Genomic DNA, 19398 nt, shown 5'->3' on the forward strand with positions numbered 1-19398 from the left:
AGAAGCAGGTTTCCAGCCGTGCAGGGAGCCTTATGTGGGGCTCTATCCCAGGACCCTGGGATCATGACCTGAGCTGAAGGCAGACGCTTAACGGCTGAGCCACCCAGGCGCCCCTGCGCAATCATTTCTGATCAAATTCTGATCCTAGCCTGGGGCTCCATTTCCCATCTGGAGAATGATAGAACAACTGTGCACGAAGGTGAAATAAATCTCAGGGTGGAAAGAGGAGTCTAGCTCAGATGCCTCATTCTCAAAGAGTGGATGCAAGACGAGGGATAAAGGCTTACCTTGCCAGATAACCCAGGCTGAACTTCACCCTCCAGCCGGCAGGGGGAGCGGGTGTTTGCAGAGCTGGTGTTTTGCACAGCCCGGAGCGTGGGCGGGGACGAGCGCGTGGGCGGGGACGAGCGCGTGGGCGCGCGCGGTCGAGGGCCAGCTGCTGGCAGGTAGGCGGTGGTCGGTGTCTGCGGGGGCTGCGCGGGTCGCATTCGAGGACATGGCAGACAAGTATGCTACTTTGCGGAGGGCCCAGCTTCATCTGGATTTCATCCATGCCAACTCGTAAGTGTCCGGCGAAGCCTGAGCGAGGGAGGGTCCCCACTAGTGGAGAAGAGTTTGGTCCGTCTCCTAGTGAAATACCCAATTTGGAAAAAAAAAAAAATGAACTTGGTATCATTGGTTTATGGAAATTTTATTTAAAGTTTTTGTATAACAAAATAATGAAAAAGTAGTAAAGATAGTATTCTGGACTAGATTCTTTTTAGAGAAAGACTGCACCAGTGTGCTGGAGTTGGGGGGTGCAGAGGGAGAGGGACCGAGAATTTCAAGTAGGCTCCATGCCACTGAGCTTGACATGAGGCTCAGTCTCGACTGAGATCATGACCTGTGCAGAAATCAAGAGTCCCACATCTAACCAGCTGAGCCACCCAGGTGCCCCTATTCTGGGACTAAATTATAAACCTTCTGTTCTAAAATTAATTGCCACCATGTGGTAAGAAGGCCCCACATTTAACAAACTAATCGGGGGTTAGCACAACCGTAATTCTACCAACCTGGGCTATCTCTTGTGATTTCTCTGCCCAGCACACTGACATTTTAAAGATTAAGGTTGCCCTCCAGAGAATAATTTGTATTTATTGATTCCAGCCTCTGTGGCCTGAGTCCTTGCAAAAATGTAGCCTCTCCCAGGGTAGAATGCCCACATTTTCGTTATTGCTAGAGCACCCTGCTGCCCTGTCAGGCCCCGATGCCTTTTGCGGACTCATCAGGTGTTCATTTCAAATGTTCAGCTTGCAGAGGCAGATGACAGAGGTTTCCTGTTCATCTGTCATTTCCAGCACAGCATAGCAGTGGGTGCTGCGGAATTCATACTGCTGTGTCGGTTTTTTGGAGTCTTTGAGTAATTCGGAGTTACTAAAAGTACCGATGCATACAAGGGACGCAGGTTTGAAACCACAGAAACAAAAGCATAAAGAATGCCGGGCAAGGCCCACCCTGCTGCTTGGGACAAACATGTAATTTTTACAGAACACAAAGTAAAATAGGCAATATTCGGCAGGTGTTTAGGTTTTGTTCTTTTTCTTTTTAAAATCTCTTTAGAGAATAATTTCAAGCTGGAAAGGATGGAACACATTTAAAAGTTAACGGAGAGGAAGACAAATGACGAAATAACAATTTTGAGTAGAGTTTAAGAGAAATTATGGGTGGAGTGCTGGAAGGACTGTGCATTTTATCCTGGGAAACTTCCTCAGCTTCCAGTGTTCTGTCGTTACCACAGCTGTTGCGCCCCAGGCACCTCCTGTCCCAGTGGTCCCCCCTTGCCTGCATCCCATTATCAGTTGGTGGCCCGATAACTTAATAACAAAAGTGACAGCAGTGTGAAGCAACAACAACAAAATCAGATACAAATTGGCATCTTCTCAGCTTCTCTGTGAGGAGAGAGATTTTTGTGTGAGAATTCCCTCAGTAAAAGCAGGAGTGATTTTCCTCTCGTTTCACTCCCACGTCCGATTGAACGTCAGGTCCCCTTCACCCCGTCTCTAACTCGGGTCTGACTCCTCCCTTCCTCCGCATTGCCACGGCCACTGACTTCAGTCCAGACTGGCCGCCGTCTCCCCCGTGAGATACTCCGCGTAGCCTCTAAACTGCAGTCTCTGCTTCCCGTTCTTGCTCCCCGATGGTGCATTTTCCTGAGAGCTGCCAGAGTGAGATTTTTATTTTATTTCCTAAAAAAGATTTTATTTATTAGAAAGAGAGAGCACGAGCCGGGGCAGGGGGGAGAGGAGCAGAGGCAGAAGGAGAAGCAGATGCCCCGCTGAGCAGGGAGCCTGACCCGGGGCTCAGTCCCCAGACCCCGAAATCATGACCTGAGCTGAAGGCAGACTCTTCACTGACTGAGCCACCCAGGCTCCCCTCAGAGTGAGATTTTTAAAAAGTAAACCAGATATGTCCCTCTTCTTAAAACATGACCGTGGTTTCCGGTTCCCTGTAGGGAAGTACAGAGGCGGTGCAGGACGGGCCCCCCTGCGTCTCGCCATGTTTTCCTGTAGTCAGAGCACACTGGCCTCGTTGGCTCCTTTTTGCGTCGGGGTCTTGGCAGCTGCTGCTCTTGCTGCAGACTTTCCACTCTGGCTCTGCAAGGGACTGAGTTCTCCTCAGCCTTCAGGGCTCAATTTAAATGTCTCCTCTGAAGAGAGGCTCTCTCCTGACCACCGTGTCCTCTCCTTACCATTACTTTCCCCCGTCGCCCTTCCCTCATAGCATCCAACCACGATCTGCCATATCATCTTTATGTTCGCTTGCTCATCTATTTTCTCTATCCGCCCCACTGGCTTGAGGCCCAAGATGGTAAAGACCTTGTCTTTCCACGTTGGCACATGGCGGGCAGTGTGTTAAAATCTCGAGTGAAATAGTGTGGAAACTTCTGTGGCATTTCTTGGTCGGAATGACCTCAGTTACTTTCCTGAAGTATTGTTTATATGTTGAATTTTTGTATATTGAATCATGTGTTTTAAATTCACTAGAAAGTCTTGTGGTTTCAAGTGCCGCTTTTGTCGAGCGTATAACCTTCACTTTTGCTCTGTTTTAGGTTTTTATACACTAGATTACTTTTGAGTGAAGGCCATCTTTTTGCAGCAATTGTATTTAGTTATTTTTTTAATTACAAACTTGAAAGCTGACTTGAGTCAAGAGACTCCACATCAGCATGTGTTTAAAGTTTGAAATTCCCCCAAAATGGAGGGGCGTCTGGATGGTACAGTCGGTTAAATGTCCGACTCTTGATTTTGACTCAGTTGTGCTCTCAGTGCCCTGGGATCCAGCCCTGCGTTGGGCTTCCTGCTCAGCAGGAAGTCGGCTTGAGGATTCTCTCCCCCTCTGCCCCTACCCCTGCTCACTAACGTGCGTGTGCCCATTCCCTAAAATAAATAAATAAATAAATATTAAAAATAAACTTTTAGCTAATGTATTGTCCTGTGCCCTGAGGTTTTTGGAATCTCTGAGACATTGCAGACGATCTTTCTTCTGGACAAATGAGCAGATGTTTTTTGATAAATGGGTCTCTCTTGCTTCTGCTACCTGTTTACTAAATATAAAAAGAAAATTGCAGGGGCGCCTGGGTGGCACAGCGGTTAAGCGTCTGCCTTCGGCTCAGGGTGTGATCCCAGCGTTCTGGGATCGAGCCCCACATCAGGCTCTTCCGCTATGAGCCTGCTTCTTCCTCTCCCACTCCCCCTGCTTGTGTTCCCTCTCTCGCTGGCTGTCTCTATCGCTGTCGAATAAATAAATAAAATCTTTAAAAAAAAAAAAAAGAAAATTGCAGACTGAATCTTCCCTTAATGCTGTGATAAAGTTGCTGATTGAAATATCCACATCAAAAAATGAAAAGCAAGTATGGGCCCCCGAAGGCAGCCTGATTTCACCCACAGGTGAACATTCAGCCTTCAGAGCATTGTTAGTGATGGCTGTCTAGTGTGTTCTGTTTCCCAGGACCTAGCACGATGGGGTACAGGGAGGAGTGACCATAGGTAATTCAGAGGAGAAAAGGGCCTGCAGAAAAATAGAGTTTAATGGGGCAAACAGGGGTCCCCTGCCAGCAGCTGTGCCTGCACATGGAGTCTTAAGGCCTTTTGTGTTACCAGGATTTCGTTCAAGATCTTTCAGGAATAATTTGACCTTAAATAATACAATTTTAATGACAAGTTCTCCAAAAAACACTTGAATAAATGCTTAGAAAGCAATTTTAAAACATCAGAATTTGCTGTAAGTACAGTAAGGTCCTTGAAGTCTTTGTTTTATTGGGAACAGACAGGCTGTTTTGGCAATTGTGTTCTTAGCCTTGGCTTTGTAATGGACCGCATCTACTTCAGAATCTTGACCGTGCTGAGAAAGTTGTTTCTAGAATAAGTCCTTCATTGATTATCTGTCCTGAACTGGAGGACGTTTGTCTGCAAGTATCGGGAAGCTTTTACGCTGATTACAGAGTGGGTTTAACTTTTGGTTTTGCCTCTTTCTTCATCAGCACCACGCACAGTTTCCTCTTTGGAGCGCTGGCCGAGCTGCTGGACAATGCGCGGTAAGGCTCGTCTGTCGACTACCCTGTGTGGTACAAGGGGATTGGCAAAGCAAAAGGGACTTCACACCCAAGGGAGTGACAGAATGTGATCGATAAAGCAATTCTCAGGGCAGCGTCTGTAAACTGGCAGGCCGCTGACAGCCTAGCCTGTTTCCTGTCTGTGTGCCTCAGGGTGAGAGTTTGCATGGGACTTAGAAAGAAAGGAAGGCATTGTTGATAAAGTTTAAGAAACAGGAGGTGCCACATAAGAAATCCGGGTCCCTTGCCCTCACACTGTCCCCTTTTGTCTTAAACATTAGAAGTAGCAGCGTCGAGGTTGCTCGGTGGGCTCAGGCACATAGCAGGTGCTCTCTTGGGGCTAGTCTGTGCCTTTGTCTCTGCCGTTCCCAGCGGTCCCCGCAGCCAGCCTGAATTCCTCAGTTCCTCTGTCTGCGGCAGACATTGGAGTTTGCCAAGGCTTCTCCGATGCTCGTAATTGATATCACATGAAGCTGTTTAATAGACTTACTCAAGATGCTTAGTTGTTCTCATGAAGAAGGTCTTTATAAAGTCCCTGTGTTATTCTAAGAAATAATTTTATATCATTTTATTTAAGTTTGATGGTTTCCTGTGATTGTCAAAATTAAAACTGGAGTATATTAAAAGAATGTTGTAGACAGCAGGAAAAAATGTGGCAGGATAGGAAGAGATGGTTCGGGCCCTCTTCCTGATACGACAGCTGATCAGGGAGAAACGACCGGGGCTACAGTACAAAGCTTATTATAAAATGTCTTACTATGCTGTAGAGGTGAATGATTTTTCTATGTTTTACTTATCCCATGGCATTTCTCTATGAAGAAACTCTTGGAAAACTTCCATTTGAGGGCGGTGGCATTTACTGAGCACCTATTGTGTGCATGGTATTTTGTATAATGTATAATTATGTAATGGAGATAATGATACTTATGTGTCATGGGATTATGGTAAGGATTAGGAGAGAAGGTTTAAAAATACTTCATTCAGTGCTTATTTGACACACAGAAAATGCTCCAAGAAATGGCAGTAGTCCCTCCAGAATTTCCATAAAGGAAGAGCTTAAAAGGAGCAGTTGGCGAGAGGAAGGAGCTAAGGGGCCAACTTTAAAGGCTTATAGAACAACTCATTGTACCTATTCAGATTTATTTGGTATAGTTTTGGGTTGGAATTGATGGAAGTTTTGGGAGAGACTCAAACGTCCTGATTAGAGTCCCAGTGGTGGACTTATTCTGAGCAGCCCTTACACATCCGCTTCTGCATCAGCTAGGACTGCTGTCCTCATGGTCTTCTCCCTTCACATTGAAACCAGGATCTTTTGGCTCTCGTTCTTTTTCTTCTAAAATTTCTACTTAAAAAAATAATTTAAAAAATATACAGTATCTGTGAGTTGTAGAGAACTGAGAAAATAATAAGAAAAAGTCATTGGTAATCTCATCACATGGTGGGGGAGATGGTATCAGCATGCTTCTCTGTAAAAGACCAGATAGTAAGTATTTTCCCCTTTGCAGGCCATGTGTTCTCTGTTGAAACTACTCAGCTTTGCCATTGTGGTGTGAAGGCAGCCATAGGCAATATGTAAATGCATGGGCATGCTTGTGTTCCAATAAAACTTTATTTACAAAAATAGTTGGTGGACCACATTTGGCTTTTGGACCATAATTTGCCAATTTCTGGTCTAGAGAAAACCACTGTTTCGATTTCTTACATATATGGACGTGTACATCATATACGTTCTTTAAAAACACATGTAATCTTTTAGTAATCTTTTCATTTTTGGGGGGAACTAAAATATATCATGAAACTCTTCCTGCAATTTATGGATTATTATCCAACTATTTTTTTTATATTCACATACATTTTTGGTGAGCTTTTTGTGTAACTACCACTAAATTCCATCTCCTTTTAAATTTCTGAGTTTCAGGTTTTGAAACATTCTCAAATTATGAGTGATCATAGGTCTTAGTACGTAAATGTAGAGCGAAACATTTTAGTAATTGTTTTGAAGCAATTTAAATGGATTTCTCTATTGTTTGCTATCTGACAATAGGTTATACCTCACATAAGCAATTCAGATTAATGTAATTTTTTAAAACATAATTTCATATTGAAGCAGTGATATTTTTCTATTGTTTCCAGAGATGCAGGAGCTGCAAGACTTGATGTGTTTTCAGGTGAGCATATTTGTTTTCTTCCTTTTATTTTTTCTTCTAATGGAAAAGCCTATAGTTATTTTGCTTTTATTTTATTTCATAAAATCAAAGCACATTTTATAGATTTTTTTTTTTTTAAGATTTTATTTATTTATTCGACAGAGAGACAGCCAGCGGGAGAGGGAACACAAGCAGGGGGAGTGGGAGAGGAAGAAGCAGGCTCATAGCAGAAGAGCCTGATGTGGGGCTCGATCCCAGATCACTGGGATCACGCCCTGAGCCGAAGGCAGACGCTTAACCGCTGTGCCACCCAGGCGCCCCACATTTTATAGATTTTTAATGTAATCTAAGTGCTTTGTGAGTACAGTGACCCTTTGGGGAGCCAGGCTGAGAAAAGTGCACTCTGAGAGTGGAATTGTTCACTTGTTAGGGGACCCATTTACAAAATTAGATCTTCCAGGGTTTTGTGAAAGCATCAGAGTGATGTGGAACAGTCAATTTGCCTGCCACAAGAAAACAGTTTTATTTTAAAAAGCACATTAACTTAATGGTTATTCATAATTAAGTATACATCATTCTCAACTTATCACAGTTTTAAAACTTGTAGGTAAATGTGAAGTGTGAACATTTGAGGGCTATAAAATTCAAACGAGCTGTGTTTTCTTCACTGACTTCATTTTTTAGTCACCAAATATTTATTGTACTTATTAGTTCATCTCATTAGAATATGATGCAATAGGTTCTGAGATCCCGTCTTGTGTTTAATACTGCCTGGATAAGTGTCTGCAGTGTTGAAACTGATCCCCAACCCTGACTCTGTCAGCTCTTCTGTAAACATTGGCTGTTGGTCACAGGCAAGAGGATATGGTTCACGATGTAAATCTGTATCTATAATTAAAAAGCAACGCAGTTCAACTAAGTTTTTTAAGTGTTTAAGACCCCATGGGGCGCCTGGATGGCTCAGTAGGTGGAGCATCCGACTCTTAATCTCAAGTCTTGATCTCAGGGTTGTGAGTTCAAGCCCCACACTGGGCGTGAAGCATACTTTAAAAAGAAAAAAAGAAAAAGAGGAAAAGAAAAAAAGATCCTGTGTTAGGTGGGTGCTTCTGGTTCATGTGGCAGAGAGACATGGGCATCTCAAGACATCTGAGAAAACACAGTCAATGAATGCTCTTCTTCCCTTTCTACTCTTCAGGTTCTGAAGAGTTTGAGAAATAAAACAAGAGGGTCAGTCTTTATTATTCATTCAAGAATGCTAGTCAGTCTCTATTATTCTAATGTGCTAGCTCTGTTTATCCAAACATGGAGCTTAGTAGGAGAAAGCCAGCAGATTTGCTGCCCATCTCATACCTCAGAATCAGCTGTGGCGTCAGGCTTCCCCTCAACACTGGTCGCCTGGAGCGAGCGGAGCAGAGTGCTGCACTCTGCAGGAGGCTCACTCCCAGGAGGGGACAGGGGAGCTCTGAACTGAGCCTCCCTCAGTGATTCTTCCCTAGATCGCCAGTCTGCTGAGTGAGAAGTGAGTCTAGGGACAGAGAAGCGTCCCTTCGCTAATATTGCTGGCACTCCATTCCGCATGGAAAGAAACACCACTAGTGGAGAAGAAGGGGACTTCCTTACAAATCCCATCAGATAGTGTCAAATAGAGTGTTTCTTGCCCAGGACAGACTCAAGGTATGGTAGGAACACAGAGAAAGAATATCTCATATGAAAGAGCTAGGACCTAAAATACGGATGTGGTTTTTGTCAAGTAGTGTTTAAAAAAAAAAAAAAAGAAAAACGAGTATCCCTGTCTGAGGAATTATTGTGAGAAAAAGAATGGAAGTAGATCATTTCAGAGATTCACTTATTCAATAATAGTTTATTGAGTGTCTGTCATGAATGAACCAAACAGTCCAGGTGCTAGGGGTAGAGCACGGAGCAACACGTGTGACGAAATATGTGGGTTCAGGAATGTGTGTTCTCATGGGGGAGAGACAGACAATAAGGAAGTGAACAAGTAATACACCAAGGAATCAGAAGTGCTAAAAGGAAAAAAAAAAGTGGGTTAAGAGAACAGAGAGCCTCGGCAGTGTGTACTATTTTTCATGAGGTGAACAGGGAGAGTTTCTCTAACGAGGGGCTGTACCGTCAAAGACCTGAATGAGGTGAGGGAGCGAGCTGTGTGGGTATTTGGAGGAAAAGCAGAGAACAGTGAGTAGGCTAGGTTGACTAAAGCTACTTGTTAGAGTCAAATAGGTGAACACCTTCAATGCCATGCTAAGGCTCTTTTTATCGACACTAACCATTGAAGAGTTTTGAGCAGTATCATTCAGCAAATTAGAAATGTGTTCTTTTCTTTTCAAAGAAAGCATGTAGAAGCGTAAATGAAGGGATGGCATGGGTGTGGGGCTATGGAAATGACCTACGAAAGATTTCTTGAGAATTTGAACTAGGGCAGTGGTCCTAGAAATAGAGAAGGGGAAAAGAGTTAAGTTGCATTTCATTCAGAGCACGCATATATATATTTTTTAAAGATTTTATTTATTTATGTGAGAGAGTGAGTGAGCATGGGGGGGACAGAGGAAGAGGGAGAAGCAGGCTCCCCACTGAGCAGGGAGCCTGACTTGGGCTTGATCCCAGGACTCTGGGATCATGACCTGAGCTGAAGGCAGACACTCAACTGACTTAGCCACCCAGGTGCCCCCAGAGCACACGTATTATTGATGAAGGGTTGAAGGGTTGAGAAGAATGATCCAGAATCACAAAATACAACAAATGTCATTGAAATTCACACGCTTTATTCTTTGGGGTTTGTGGCAGGACACCAGCAAGGCATGACGGTACTCATTTCCCCAACTTTCTTTAGCACTTGACACACACACACACACACACACACACACGCACTCACCCGTACACACACAGTCTTTTGCCATTTGAGTTCAAAATGGCACTTCTTTCTTTAGGTTATGTGTTTTGTGAAAAACCGAACTTATGATTTTTGGTGTTAAATTACCTATTCATAAAAAAAAGTACCTATTCATGTTATGAAGTTTTTTATTGCAGCAAATCACAATATGGCTATCAGCGTAGCAAGCTGATTTGTCTTAAAAAAAATAATAAACCAGGGTCAGGGCTTATGCAGCAATAGATACAATTGATATGGGGATAAATAATTAATCTAAGCATAGGGCTAGTTTTCAAGTTATTTAATGAGGTCCTGGAATTACTTTCCAATCATAAATTTTCTTCAGGTAACTTGAGGGAGCACTATAAAATTAAACATGCTTAATAAATAAATAAAACTAAACATGTTTAGCCATTGTTGTTTTATCTGTTCATGTGTATTGGTTCTAGTAAACATGGATTTGCATTCAATACTCTTTTTTTTTTTTAGTGCTTACCAAGTTCTAGGCTCTGGGTTAAGTGCTGAGTACACACAGTGCCTGCTTTTAAGAAATTGGCATCCTAGTGTGGGGGGGGCAGGGGAGGGGTGGTCTGTAGAAAATACATTGTATATCTTCACTTTTATGGGTGGAGGGCTCTTAGCTTTCACCATATCTCTGAGGCAACTGTGTTCCAAAAAATAAGAGCCAGTAGTTTGAAAGAGAAAGAGATACACGAGCAGGTGAGAAACACTACAAAGAAAATATGCATTACAGGCACCTGATGATGTGTAGGAACGAAGGAGGTGTCCGAGAAGGGACCTTACACGAACTAAAGACCTAAAGGGGAAATAGGCCTCCGCCCGGTGAATCAGGAGTGGAAATGGAAAAGGGGCGGTATGTGCAGGGGCTTGAATCTGGAGAGAACATAGAGCACCAACGGAGTTGCAAAAACGTTTGAGATTCGAGAGTGGTTAAAGAGAATATTGGCACGGAAGTAGAAGGCTGCAGTTTGGGTGTGGGGAGGGAGTGACAAGAGGTGAGCTTAGAGAGTATATTCATCAGGGTTCTTCAGAGAAGCAGAACCAGTAGGAGGGAGCTGAATGGACAGACAGGTAGACAGATAGATGGACAGATATGATCTGCCTCCTTCCCCCCACTCTAGATATGTATGTGTATTTCTATATCAATTTATACATCTGTATTTGTCTACATTTATAGATATTGATAGAGAGTTGGGGGAGTGAGGGGGAGGGATTTTAAGGCATTGGCTCACATGATTGTGAGGGCTGGCACGTCTGAAATCTGAAGGGCATTTGGCAGGTTAGAAATCCACCTAAGGGTTGATGTTGCAGTCTCAAATTCTAAATCTTTAGGGTAGGCCAACAGCCTGGAAACTCAAGTGCAATTTCTGAGTTGCAGTCTTGACACAGAAAATTGCTTCTCTGGGGAACCTCAGTCTTTGCCTTTAAGGCCTTCAACTGATTAGATGAGGCTCACCCACACTGTAGAAGTTATTTGCTTTACTTAAAGTCAACTGATTGTAAATGTTAATTATATCCACACATGTTTTCAGAGCAACATCTAGACTAATATTTGACCAAACAGCTGGGTACCAGAGCTTAACCATGTTGACACATAAAATTAATTGTGAAATTCACACTGGTCTGCACTCTGCTTTTAGTGGGAGCAGGAAGTGAGGCAGCTGTTGCTGTAATGCAGAAGAGAGAGGATGGTTTCTTGAGCTAAGGCAGTGTCATGGTGATGGAGAAAGTAGTCAAACTTGAGAGGCATTAAGGAGGTGGAATTGAGGAGACGTATGGCAATCCTGAGGTTTTGACTTGGGCAGCTGAGGTCTAAGGGCAGAGTGATGGCCATTTATTGAATAGAAAACGTCAGAAGGAGAAGTAAGTCTGATGAGGGAAAAGGTTCTGGGGTTTGTTTTGGGCATGCATATTTAACAGATAATAGAAATTTATCTGGAATCCTTAGTTTTAAAGGATTGCAATAAACAAGGCCAAGCTTCAGGGTGGAGAGTAGGGCAATATTACATTTCGAGGCTATGATTGTTCGTAGTCCTTCATTAGGGTTTATAGGAAAAGTAAGCGTTGTATACGTCTCTTGGGAATTTTGAATCTTTCCCACCTATTCACCAAAGAAATGCCCTTCTTTCTGCAAGCTCCTTGCATGAGAACTTTATTCCAAGAGCTGCAAAATCAGTTGTGTCCACGCAGAGCCACCTGAGGTTTGGATCAGGTGGTTCCTGGTGCTGATACACAGTATGATAATTGAGGGGGATGTTTATTTCCGAGCCTCACCCAAGACCAATTAATTCAGAGTTTCTCCATGTGATTAAAATGTTCAGCCATGGTTGGGAACTACCGCACTGTGCAAAGGACTCCACAAGAGTTGGTTTCCCTTTGTTGAACAGTGGAGAATATCATCCTTGGTCAGAGGGGGCGTTGCCCAGAGCAAAGACCTAATGTGGGGGAGGAATATCCTGATACAGGAGTTGCGGTCAGCACTCCAGAGGACCAGGCAGAGAGAGGAACTGGGAAAATGAGATGGTAGGGAAGATCCAAAGTGTTTATAGACTGGAAGGGAATTGGTGGGGGTGGTAGGGGATTAGTATGGGCATGTGACCATAAAATTTTGAACCCGGAAAGCTTAGGTACGTATTTTAGATATTTATTTGTAGATTATCTTGAACATTATTTAATTTTTAAAATGTAAATTAGGGGTGACCATTGAACACAGAGTTGACTTAACAAATGTGCTACAACTGAATCATACATAGGTATAGAGTTAGCAAATCTGTGGCTGCCTGCGGTTGGGGTGGGGGGTGGTCATGGAAGGGGGCAGAAGGCAGAGACTGTAGAGTGACCTGAGGAAACATCTGAGGTGATGGGTATGTTCGCTACCTTGATTGTGATGGTGATTTCATGGGTCTGTACATATGCCACAGTTCATCACATTGTGCACTTTCACATAAGCAGTTTTTTTGTGTGCAAGCTATTTCTCAAGCTATTATCAGAGAGAGAGAGAGAGATGTGGTAGACATCGTATATCCAAATGTTGAAATTATTCTTAGAGCCAGATCACAAACCGAGAATTAACATTAGTCTCATTAGTTTTAGTTACCCCTTTCCATTTTATTTATTTATTTATTTATTTATTTATTTATTTATTTATTTATTTTTATTTTTATTTTAAAAGATTTTATTTATTTATTTGACAGAGATAGAGACAGCCAGCAAGAGAGGGAACACAAGCAGGGGGAGTGGGAGAGGAAGAAGCAAGCTCATAGCGGAGGAGACTGATGCGGGGCTCGATCCCATAACGCGGGGATCACGCCCTGAGCCGAAGGCAGACGCTTAACCGCTGTGCCACCCAGGCGCCCCATTTCCATTTTTTTTTAAACAAGAGATTATTTTCTGTTATCTTAATGATATTTTTTAATCACCAAAATTGATTCCAAATAACTTATTTTCAAAAATCAAATGCATTTTCAAGAGGCAAATATTTGCTGCCGTTAAGAAGCGCACATAAATGGCTCTTAGGGCATTAACTACTTAGAGGAGAGCCTGCGGAATTTAATGAGAACGCCCGGACTGACTTCAGAATTAGTGCCTTGGCGGAAGGGCACAGAGGTGAATCAGTGGGACAGAGGGATCCTGGGGTCACATCACCATCTCCCTTTATTCCTGCCCCCAGGGTGGAAAATACCTGAAGTTTAAAGGCCAGTCGGATTCCAGAGCACGGCTTGCCCCACTGTATACATAATTTATTAACGTGTAGATGTTTTATGTTACTTTAAAGCCTTCTTGGTGCATGACTGTCCTCCCCCTGCAGTGTCCTGTGAAACTAGCCAAGACACCTTTCTGAGCGCCATCATTGTGCCCCAACTCTGTCACTCGGCAGCTGCCTTTGAGGAGGACAGATAATGATGTAAGCAGCATGACTTTCTAATGAACAAATTAAGGCCAATATTTATTAGTAATAACTGCTTTCTCTTACAGTGGATAATGAAAAACTGCAGGGTGGATTCATGTTGTGCTTCCTGGATGATGGATGTGGTATGAGCCCTGGTAAGTTAATTTTCCAGATACCTAACTGGCAGTTCGGGGAAACAGTCAGAAAACCCATAAAATAAATAAAAATAAATTGAGCTATCTATGCAAAAACAGGTATGGAGCTATTAAGGGAAAATAAACCCCAGACTTAACATATTGTTGAACTTTCTAGATTTAAACATTCCAGCTGACAGAGTGAATTCATTGTAATCATCTAAGCCAAGACAAAAAGGGAATGTAGATAAATATTGCAAGAGAATGAAATGCAGAAGGTATGATTACTTGTGAGAAAATGCATCTGGGAATGAATGGAAAAGGCGGGTAACTGGATGGATTTTGAGAGTGTTTGAGCCCGCCCTCCGGGTGTTGCTTGCAAGAGCCCCGAGGCAGTTTCCAGTGCCTTCAGGCTATTTTTAATTTTCTGCTTAACCTTGAGGAAGAGGTTACCTCTCCTTGTTTTTAGCCGTTTGTTTTTTCTCTGCGTGTTCAAAGGTTTAGTAGCTTCAGTCAACTATTCTCACCATAATGAATACATCTACAGTTCATTGCATGATTTTTTTGTTTGGTACCTTCAAGGCTAGCCCAAACGCAACACACAGTAGGTGCACAATACCAGTTTACTGTGAAATTAAATTGTTATTCCCTCTGATAAGGGCTTTGAGTCATTTGGGATAGCTTATCCCTGAATTCTTGTTTAACACTTGTCTATGTCCCGCAAGACCAGGTTTTTGACCACTAGGTTAAAAAAATCAAGAGGGGAGTTCAAATAATAGGGAACAGTTCTGGTCTGTTCTACACCAGCGGAAAGGATGCTTGGCACTGCTGGAAGCTCAGAATACAAAGTAAAGCGTTATCTTCTTGCTAGTCTCTGAAGTACTCCTTTGGTATGAATAGTCAAAGATTATTAGCAAGTTTAGAAAATGCTCAGATATCTTACTCAGGTCTCGTTCTGACTTTGTCGGGGTAATTTTGACTTTTCCAGATGATTTTGACTCAATGTATTGTTGGTTCCTAAGTGTTTAAATAAGAGAAAGAAGAGTTTGTGAGAAAATTAAGATGAAAAACAGTTTTGTTTTTCAGTTCTAGGTTGACCTTAGTTAAGTTCATTTTCCTGAATTCTTAAGTAACAGAATATATGATATATTCTAAGGTACTTCCTTAAAAAAGAGAAAAAAGAAAAAGAAACACGTCCTTTTATAATACGGCCATGAGCAAAATGATGAAAACACAGAAAAGTGGCAAATATTCAGATCTTCAGAAGGAACTCACACTTCAATTGACATATACAGGACTATTTTTAAAAGCCCACTAGTGTTGAGAGAGCAATTCTGTGTTAATATTGATTGGAAATCGGGGTGCCTGAATAGCTCAGTCAGTTAAGTGTCTGCCATTGGCTCAGGTCATGATCCCAGGGTCTTGGGATCGAGCCCCGTGTCAGGCTCCCTGTTTAGTGGGGAGTCTGCTTCTCCCTCAAGTAATAAGTTAGAAGAAAGAGTTTATCTGATGACTGAAAATATAATCTATCTGTGGCCCAAACTGAGTTAAGTCAGCCTTGACCCAGAGGGTGACTACAGGAATTTCCACATTCTTGGCTTCCAGTCTTGCCCCATCACGGTCCGTTCCTAACACAGCGATCCCAAGGATATTTGTTTTTTGTTTTAATATAAAGCACCTCAGGGGCGCCTGGGTGGCTCAGTTAGTTAAGCATCTACTTTCGGCTCAGGTCATGATCCCAGGGTCCTGGGATCGAGCCCTGCATTGGGCTCCCTGCTCAGCGGGGAGAGTCTGCTTCTCTTTCTCCCTCTGCTGCTCCCCCTGCTCGTGTGCTCACTTGCTCTCTGTCAAATAAATAAATAAAATCTTTAAAAAAAAAGATACCTATAAATAAATCACCTCATATCCTTCCCCTGTTTAAAACCCTTAGTGGTTTTTCAATACTCGGATATGATTTGTACTCCCCAATAATGCTTTGTTTCTTGCGTTATTTGGCCTTTGTCCACCTCTTTGACCATTTCTCATGGCGCTCACTCCCTTGCTTATTACACTCCAGCCACACCTGCTGGCCCTTCATATGGAGCTCATCTCAGATGTCACCTTACGAAAGAGACCTTCCCTGATCATTCTCTCTGAGGGCCATGCCACACTCCTGTTAATTCTCTATCACATTACCCTGGTTTTATTTTCTTCACTTAATGCTCTTAGAAATTATCTCGTGTATTTGTTTCTAATCTGTTTCTTCTGCCATGACATAAAGTTGTTGTGGGCAGGGGTCATGTCAGTGTTCTATACCTGTGCCCAGAACTCCGGCCACCATATGTGGCAGTCTGTGAAAACCACGGAATATGGTCTCTGACAACCTTGAATTGTTATCCTTATGGTAGTATTCATCGGCTATTTCATCTTGGGTGCGTTACATATACTCTTTGAATGTAAATTTCCTTATCCATATGCAGATCATCATAATAATATCTACTATGTAGGTTCATTATAAATATTACATAGTGCATGTAAAGTATATGATACGGTCCTTAGCATATACTAAACAGTAAATGGTTGCTAATATTGTTATTATGGGTACCCTCACCTAATACGCAATCCCTTATAAGAACATGTGATAGAATATCCAGTTGGCTTCAGACAAGCAGAGTGTCTGGTAGCCCTAACACACCATACATCAGGTGTGCATGTCTGCACACAGACTGACACAGGTCTTCGGGACACTTCCAGAGCATGTATTGAGGTAGGCCAATTGGGAGACCCATTTCTATCTTTCGCTGTGTCCCTAGGAGCATTCTGGTTTCTGGAAATATGTATATTTTGAAGTTCAGATGATTCTTCTCTAGAATTCCAGAATGCCCTGGAGAGATCTGGAGAATGACTCTGAGAGTCTGGAGCAGGTGGCCCTTCTTGCCCAGGGAGAGTTAGACCAGAAGCCATTCTGCCCTGCTCAGTCTTCCATGGAGCTGGCTAAGGGCCAAATTCATGGAAAATGACTAGTGGTACAAATAATTATAACACATATGATTTACTGGCACTTATCAAGTGGCATGTATTCTGTTCAGGGTTTCACAAACAGAGGACCTCATTTAATGTATTTGTCTTCATCCACAACTCTGTGATTTAGGTCTTAGTAGTTCCCTTTTAGAGATGAGGAAGTTAAGACTCAGAGTTTAAACTCTTTTTACCCAGGGCCTTATGGCTAGTTCTGTCTGACCTCCTTCGGTATATTATGGTTAAGATCCTGGTCAGAGATCATGGAGCCTGTCCCTGGGCTGACCCAAGAGGTATCAGTTTGTCCTAATGTCCTGAGAGATGTGTGACATCCTGACAACTGGACCTGTGGCCGGTGTCAATGACTCGTAATTTCTAACCACCAAAATGTCTTTGTCAATTATAGAGGAAGCTTCGGATATCATTTACTTTGGAACATCCAAAAAACGGTCATCAACCTTGAAGTTTATTGGGCAATATGGTAATGGTCTGAAAAGGTGAGAAATTTTTTTCCTTTAAGGCATGTATTACTGATACTGGGCTCAATGTTTATTTAAAGGCAGTCTCATGCAGAATAATCTAGGTTTCTAAAGCTTACAACATATATATAAACTTGAGAGTCTTACCTTGTTTTGGGATTTCCATACCGATAACTGACTTGGATATTTACAACATTTGTAAATTTAATTCTCAGGGGATGAATGGTCTCTCAGGAATGGAAGCAGAAGCCCTTAACTTCAGAGCTTCCTCAACTCTCCACGTTCTCTTGTTTCTTAGAGCATATGTTAGTGTAGGGGTAATATGTGCCCACAGCTTATTTTATTCATCTGCCTCAGTGAAGGTGAGGACAAGAGTATATTGTCACCTATGTGACACTTGCTACGGACAGATGATTGTTCTTTTCTTGAGTCCTGGACAGCCCCTTATGTACAGCAGTTCTGTATCAAGCAAGGCTGTAGAGCTGGGTTGGTTCAAATCCATCTGCTCTACTTTGAGAAAAAAAAATCATAGTTGCTCCCTTTTGATGATGGGTCAGCAAAACGGAGTTACTTCTATGAAAAAACAATTCATTACAGTGCACGGTTTCGTGCCCAGCTGTTACTTCTTTTTAGTATTTGAGATGTAAACCAGTATGTTCTTGATTTTTAATATAGTGGATCCATGAGGATTGGGAAAGACTTTATTCTTTTTACAAAGAAGGAAGAAACGATGACCTGTGTGTTTTTTTCTCAGACATTCTGTGAAAGAGAAGGTCTTACTGAGGTAAGAGTTGAGATTGTCCTTTGGTTTCCATGGTAACAGTGTTGTTTTCATTTACCATCTCAGGAGGTGAAGTCTACAGCTGTTCTTTCTGATTATGATTTAGAAATTTAGGAATATATTTGGGAAATGGAGAGAGGGTGGCTGAACATTCTGGGGGGGGGTTGTCATTGGAGGCCTGTCCTGTTGTCTTTTTTTTTTTTTTTTTTTAAGAATCCATGGCCATTTATTTTTCTTGGGTAGCATTTTTTAAGATAGATTTTATTTATTTATTTGAGAGAAAGAAAGTGAGCATGAGCAGGGGTGAGAGGGGCAGAGGGAGAGGGAGAAGCAGGCTCCTTGCTGAGCAGGGAGCCCGACGCAGGGCTTGGTCCCAGTACCCTGAGACCATGACCTGAGCCAAATCAGATGCTTAACCAACCGAGCCACCCAGGTGCCCCCCTGTTGACCATTCTTGAGTGGGTTATTAACTCCTAGGCATTTTTTCAGAACATTATTTTCATTAGCCATGTACCCAAATCTCCCAGAATAAGAGGCGCCCTTTGGCACAGTGAGCTTTTTGGAAGGAGCCTGCAAAACATTTCCACCACTTGTGCCATAAATGAATGATCATTTTAAAAATAAATATTGGATTAAAAGACTTGGAATACAAAATCTAAAGAAATAGAGTGCAAAATAGACTAAAAACTGTAACCCCAGTGACCATAATTTCAACTCATTTGATGACCTAGCTACGCTTTAGTACTTTGCAGTGTCTGAGTTTTACTGTTCAGAATGTCAGTGTAATTCAATACAGAAATGCAGGTTAAGGAACTACCAGCACTACCCGTGGAAGGTAGAAAGCCAGCAGAAGATCATCTGACCATCAAAGTGGTCATAAAATGTAGGCAAACACATGGGAGTTGGATATATAACAAAATGAGGGTGTTTAAAAAAAATGCCGTTCAGTGAGTATGCATTTCTGCTGTTACAAAATTGTCAAAAGCTGTGGTATGGACGGAGAGATTAGAGAGCCTTGATTGGTCAAGGAGGGTTTTATGGTGCGAGTACCACTTGCAGCTGGGAAGGCTGGTATGTGGAGAGAAGTGGCACGCAGCAGCTCTCAGACCTGGACAGGAGTATGGGGTTGGAAGGACAGTGGGGATGTGAGGTTGCCCCCCAGGGGTGCAGCAGGCCCACTGCCCAGAGTGGGGTGTGGCCGGCTAAGCAACAGTCTGTAGGCGATGGGGAGTAGCTGAGTGGAGACTAATAGAAAGAAAAGCAATGCTTTAAGCATTTGTGTTGCCATTTATGTATGTAAAGGCATGGAAAATTGGGCCAAAGCTGAGGTTACAGCTTTCCTAACATGGGCCATTTCCCTTTTTAAAAAAAAAACAAAAACAAAAAACTAAAACTAGCAACCCCTTCCCATTTCCGCTTCTACCCAGGCAATCTCTTTCAACAATATTAGCTGATTTTTTTCAGTATCTTCC

The 19398-nt window shown here is 42.6% G+C and overlaps 1 protein-coding gene across 1 annotated transcript in view; it reads left to right on the plus strand.

Annotated features, from left to right (window-relative positions):
- The first annotated feature begins 490 nt into the window (after positions 1 to 490).
- MORC1 (MORC family CW-type zinc finger 1) overlaps positions 491 to 19398 on the plus strand; it is a 157536-nt gene continuing 138628 nt past the window's right edge. Inside the window, exons 1-6 of the mRNA XM_087861296.1 lie at positions 491 to 561; positions 4520 to 4573; positions 6725 to 6759; positions 13622 to 13690; positions 17073 to 17163; positions 17821 to 17929. Of these exons, the coding sequence (XP_087717422.1) occupies positions 497 to 561; positions 4520 to 4573; positions 6725 to 6759; positions 13622 to 13690; positions 17073 to 17163; positions 17821 to 17929 (423 nt within the window). The 5' untranslated portion in view covers positions 491 to 496. The remainder of the gene's footprint in view (positions 562 to 4519; positions 4574 to 6724; positions 6760 to 13621; positions 13691 to 17072; positions 17164 to 17820; positions 17930 to 19398) is intronic.

This window comes from Ursus americanus, chromosome 4, assembly GCF_024610735.1.
Source record: "Ursus americanus isolate L20-20 chromosome 4, mUrsAme1.1.p, whole genome shotgun sequence".
NCBI lineage: Eukaryota > Metazoa > Chordata > Mammalia > Carnivora > Ursidae > Ursus > Ursus americanus.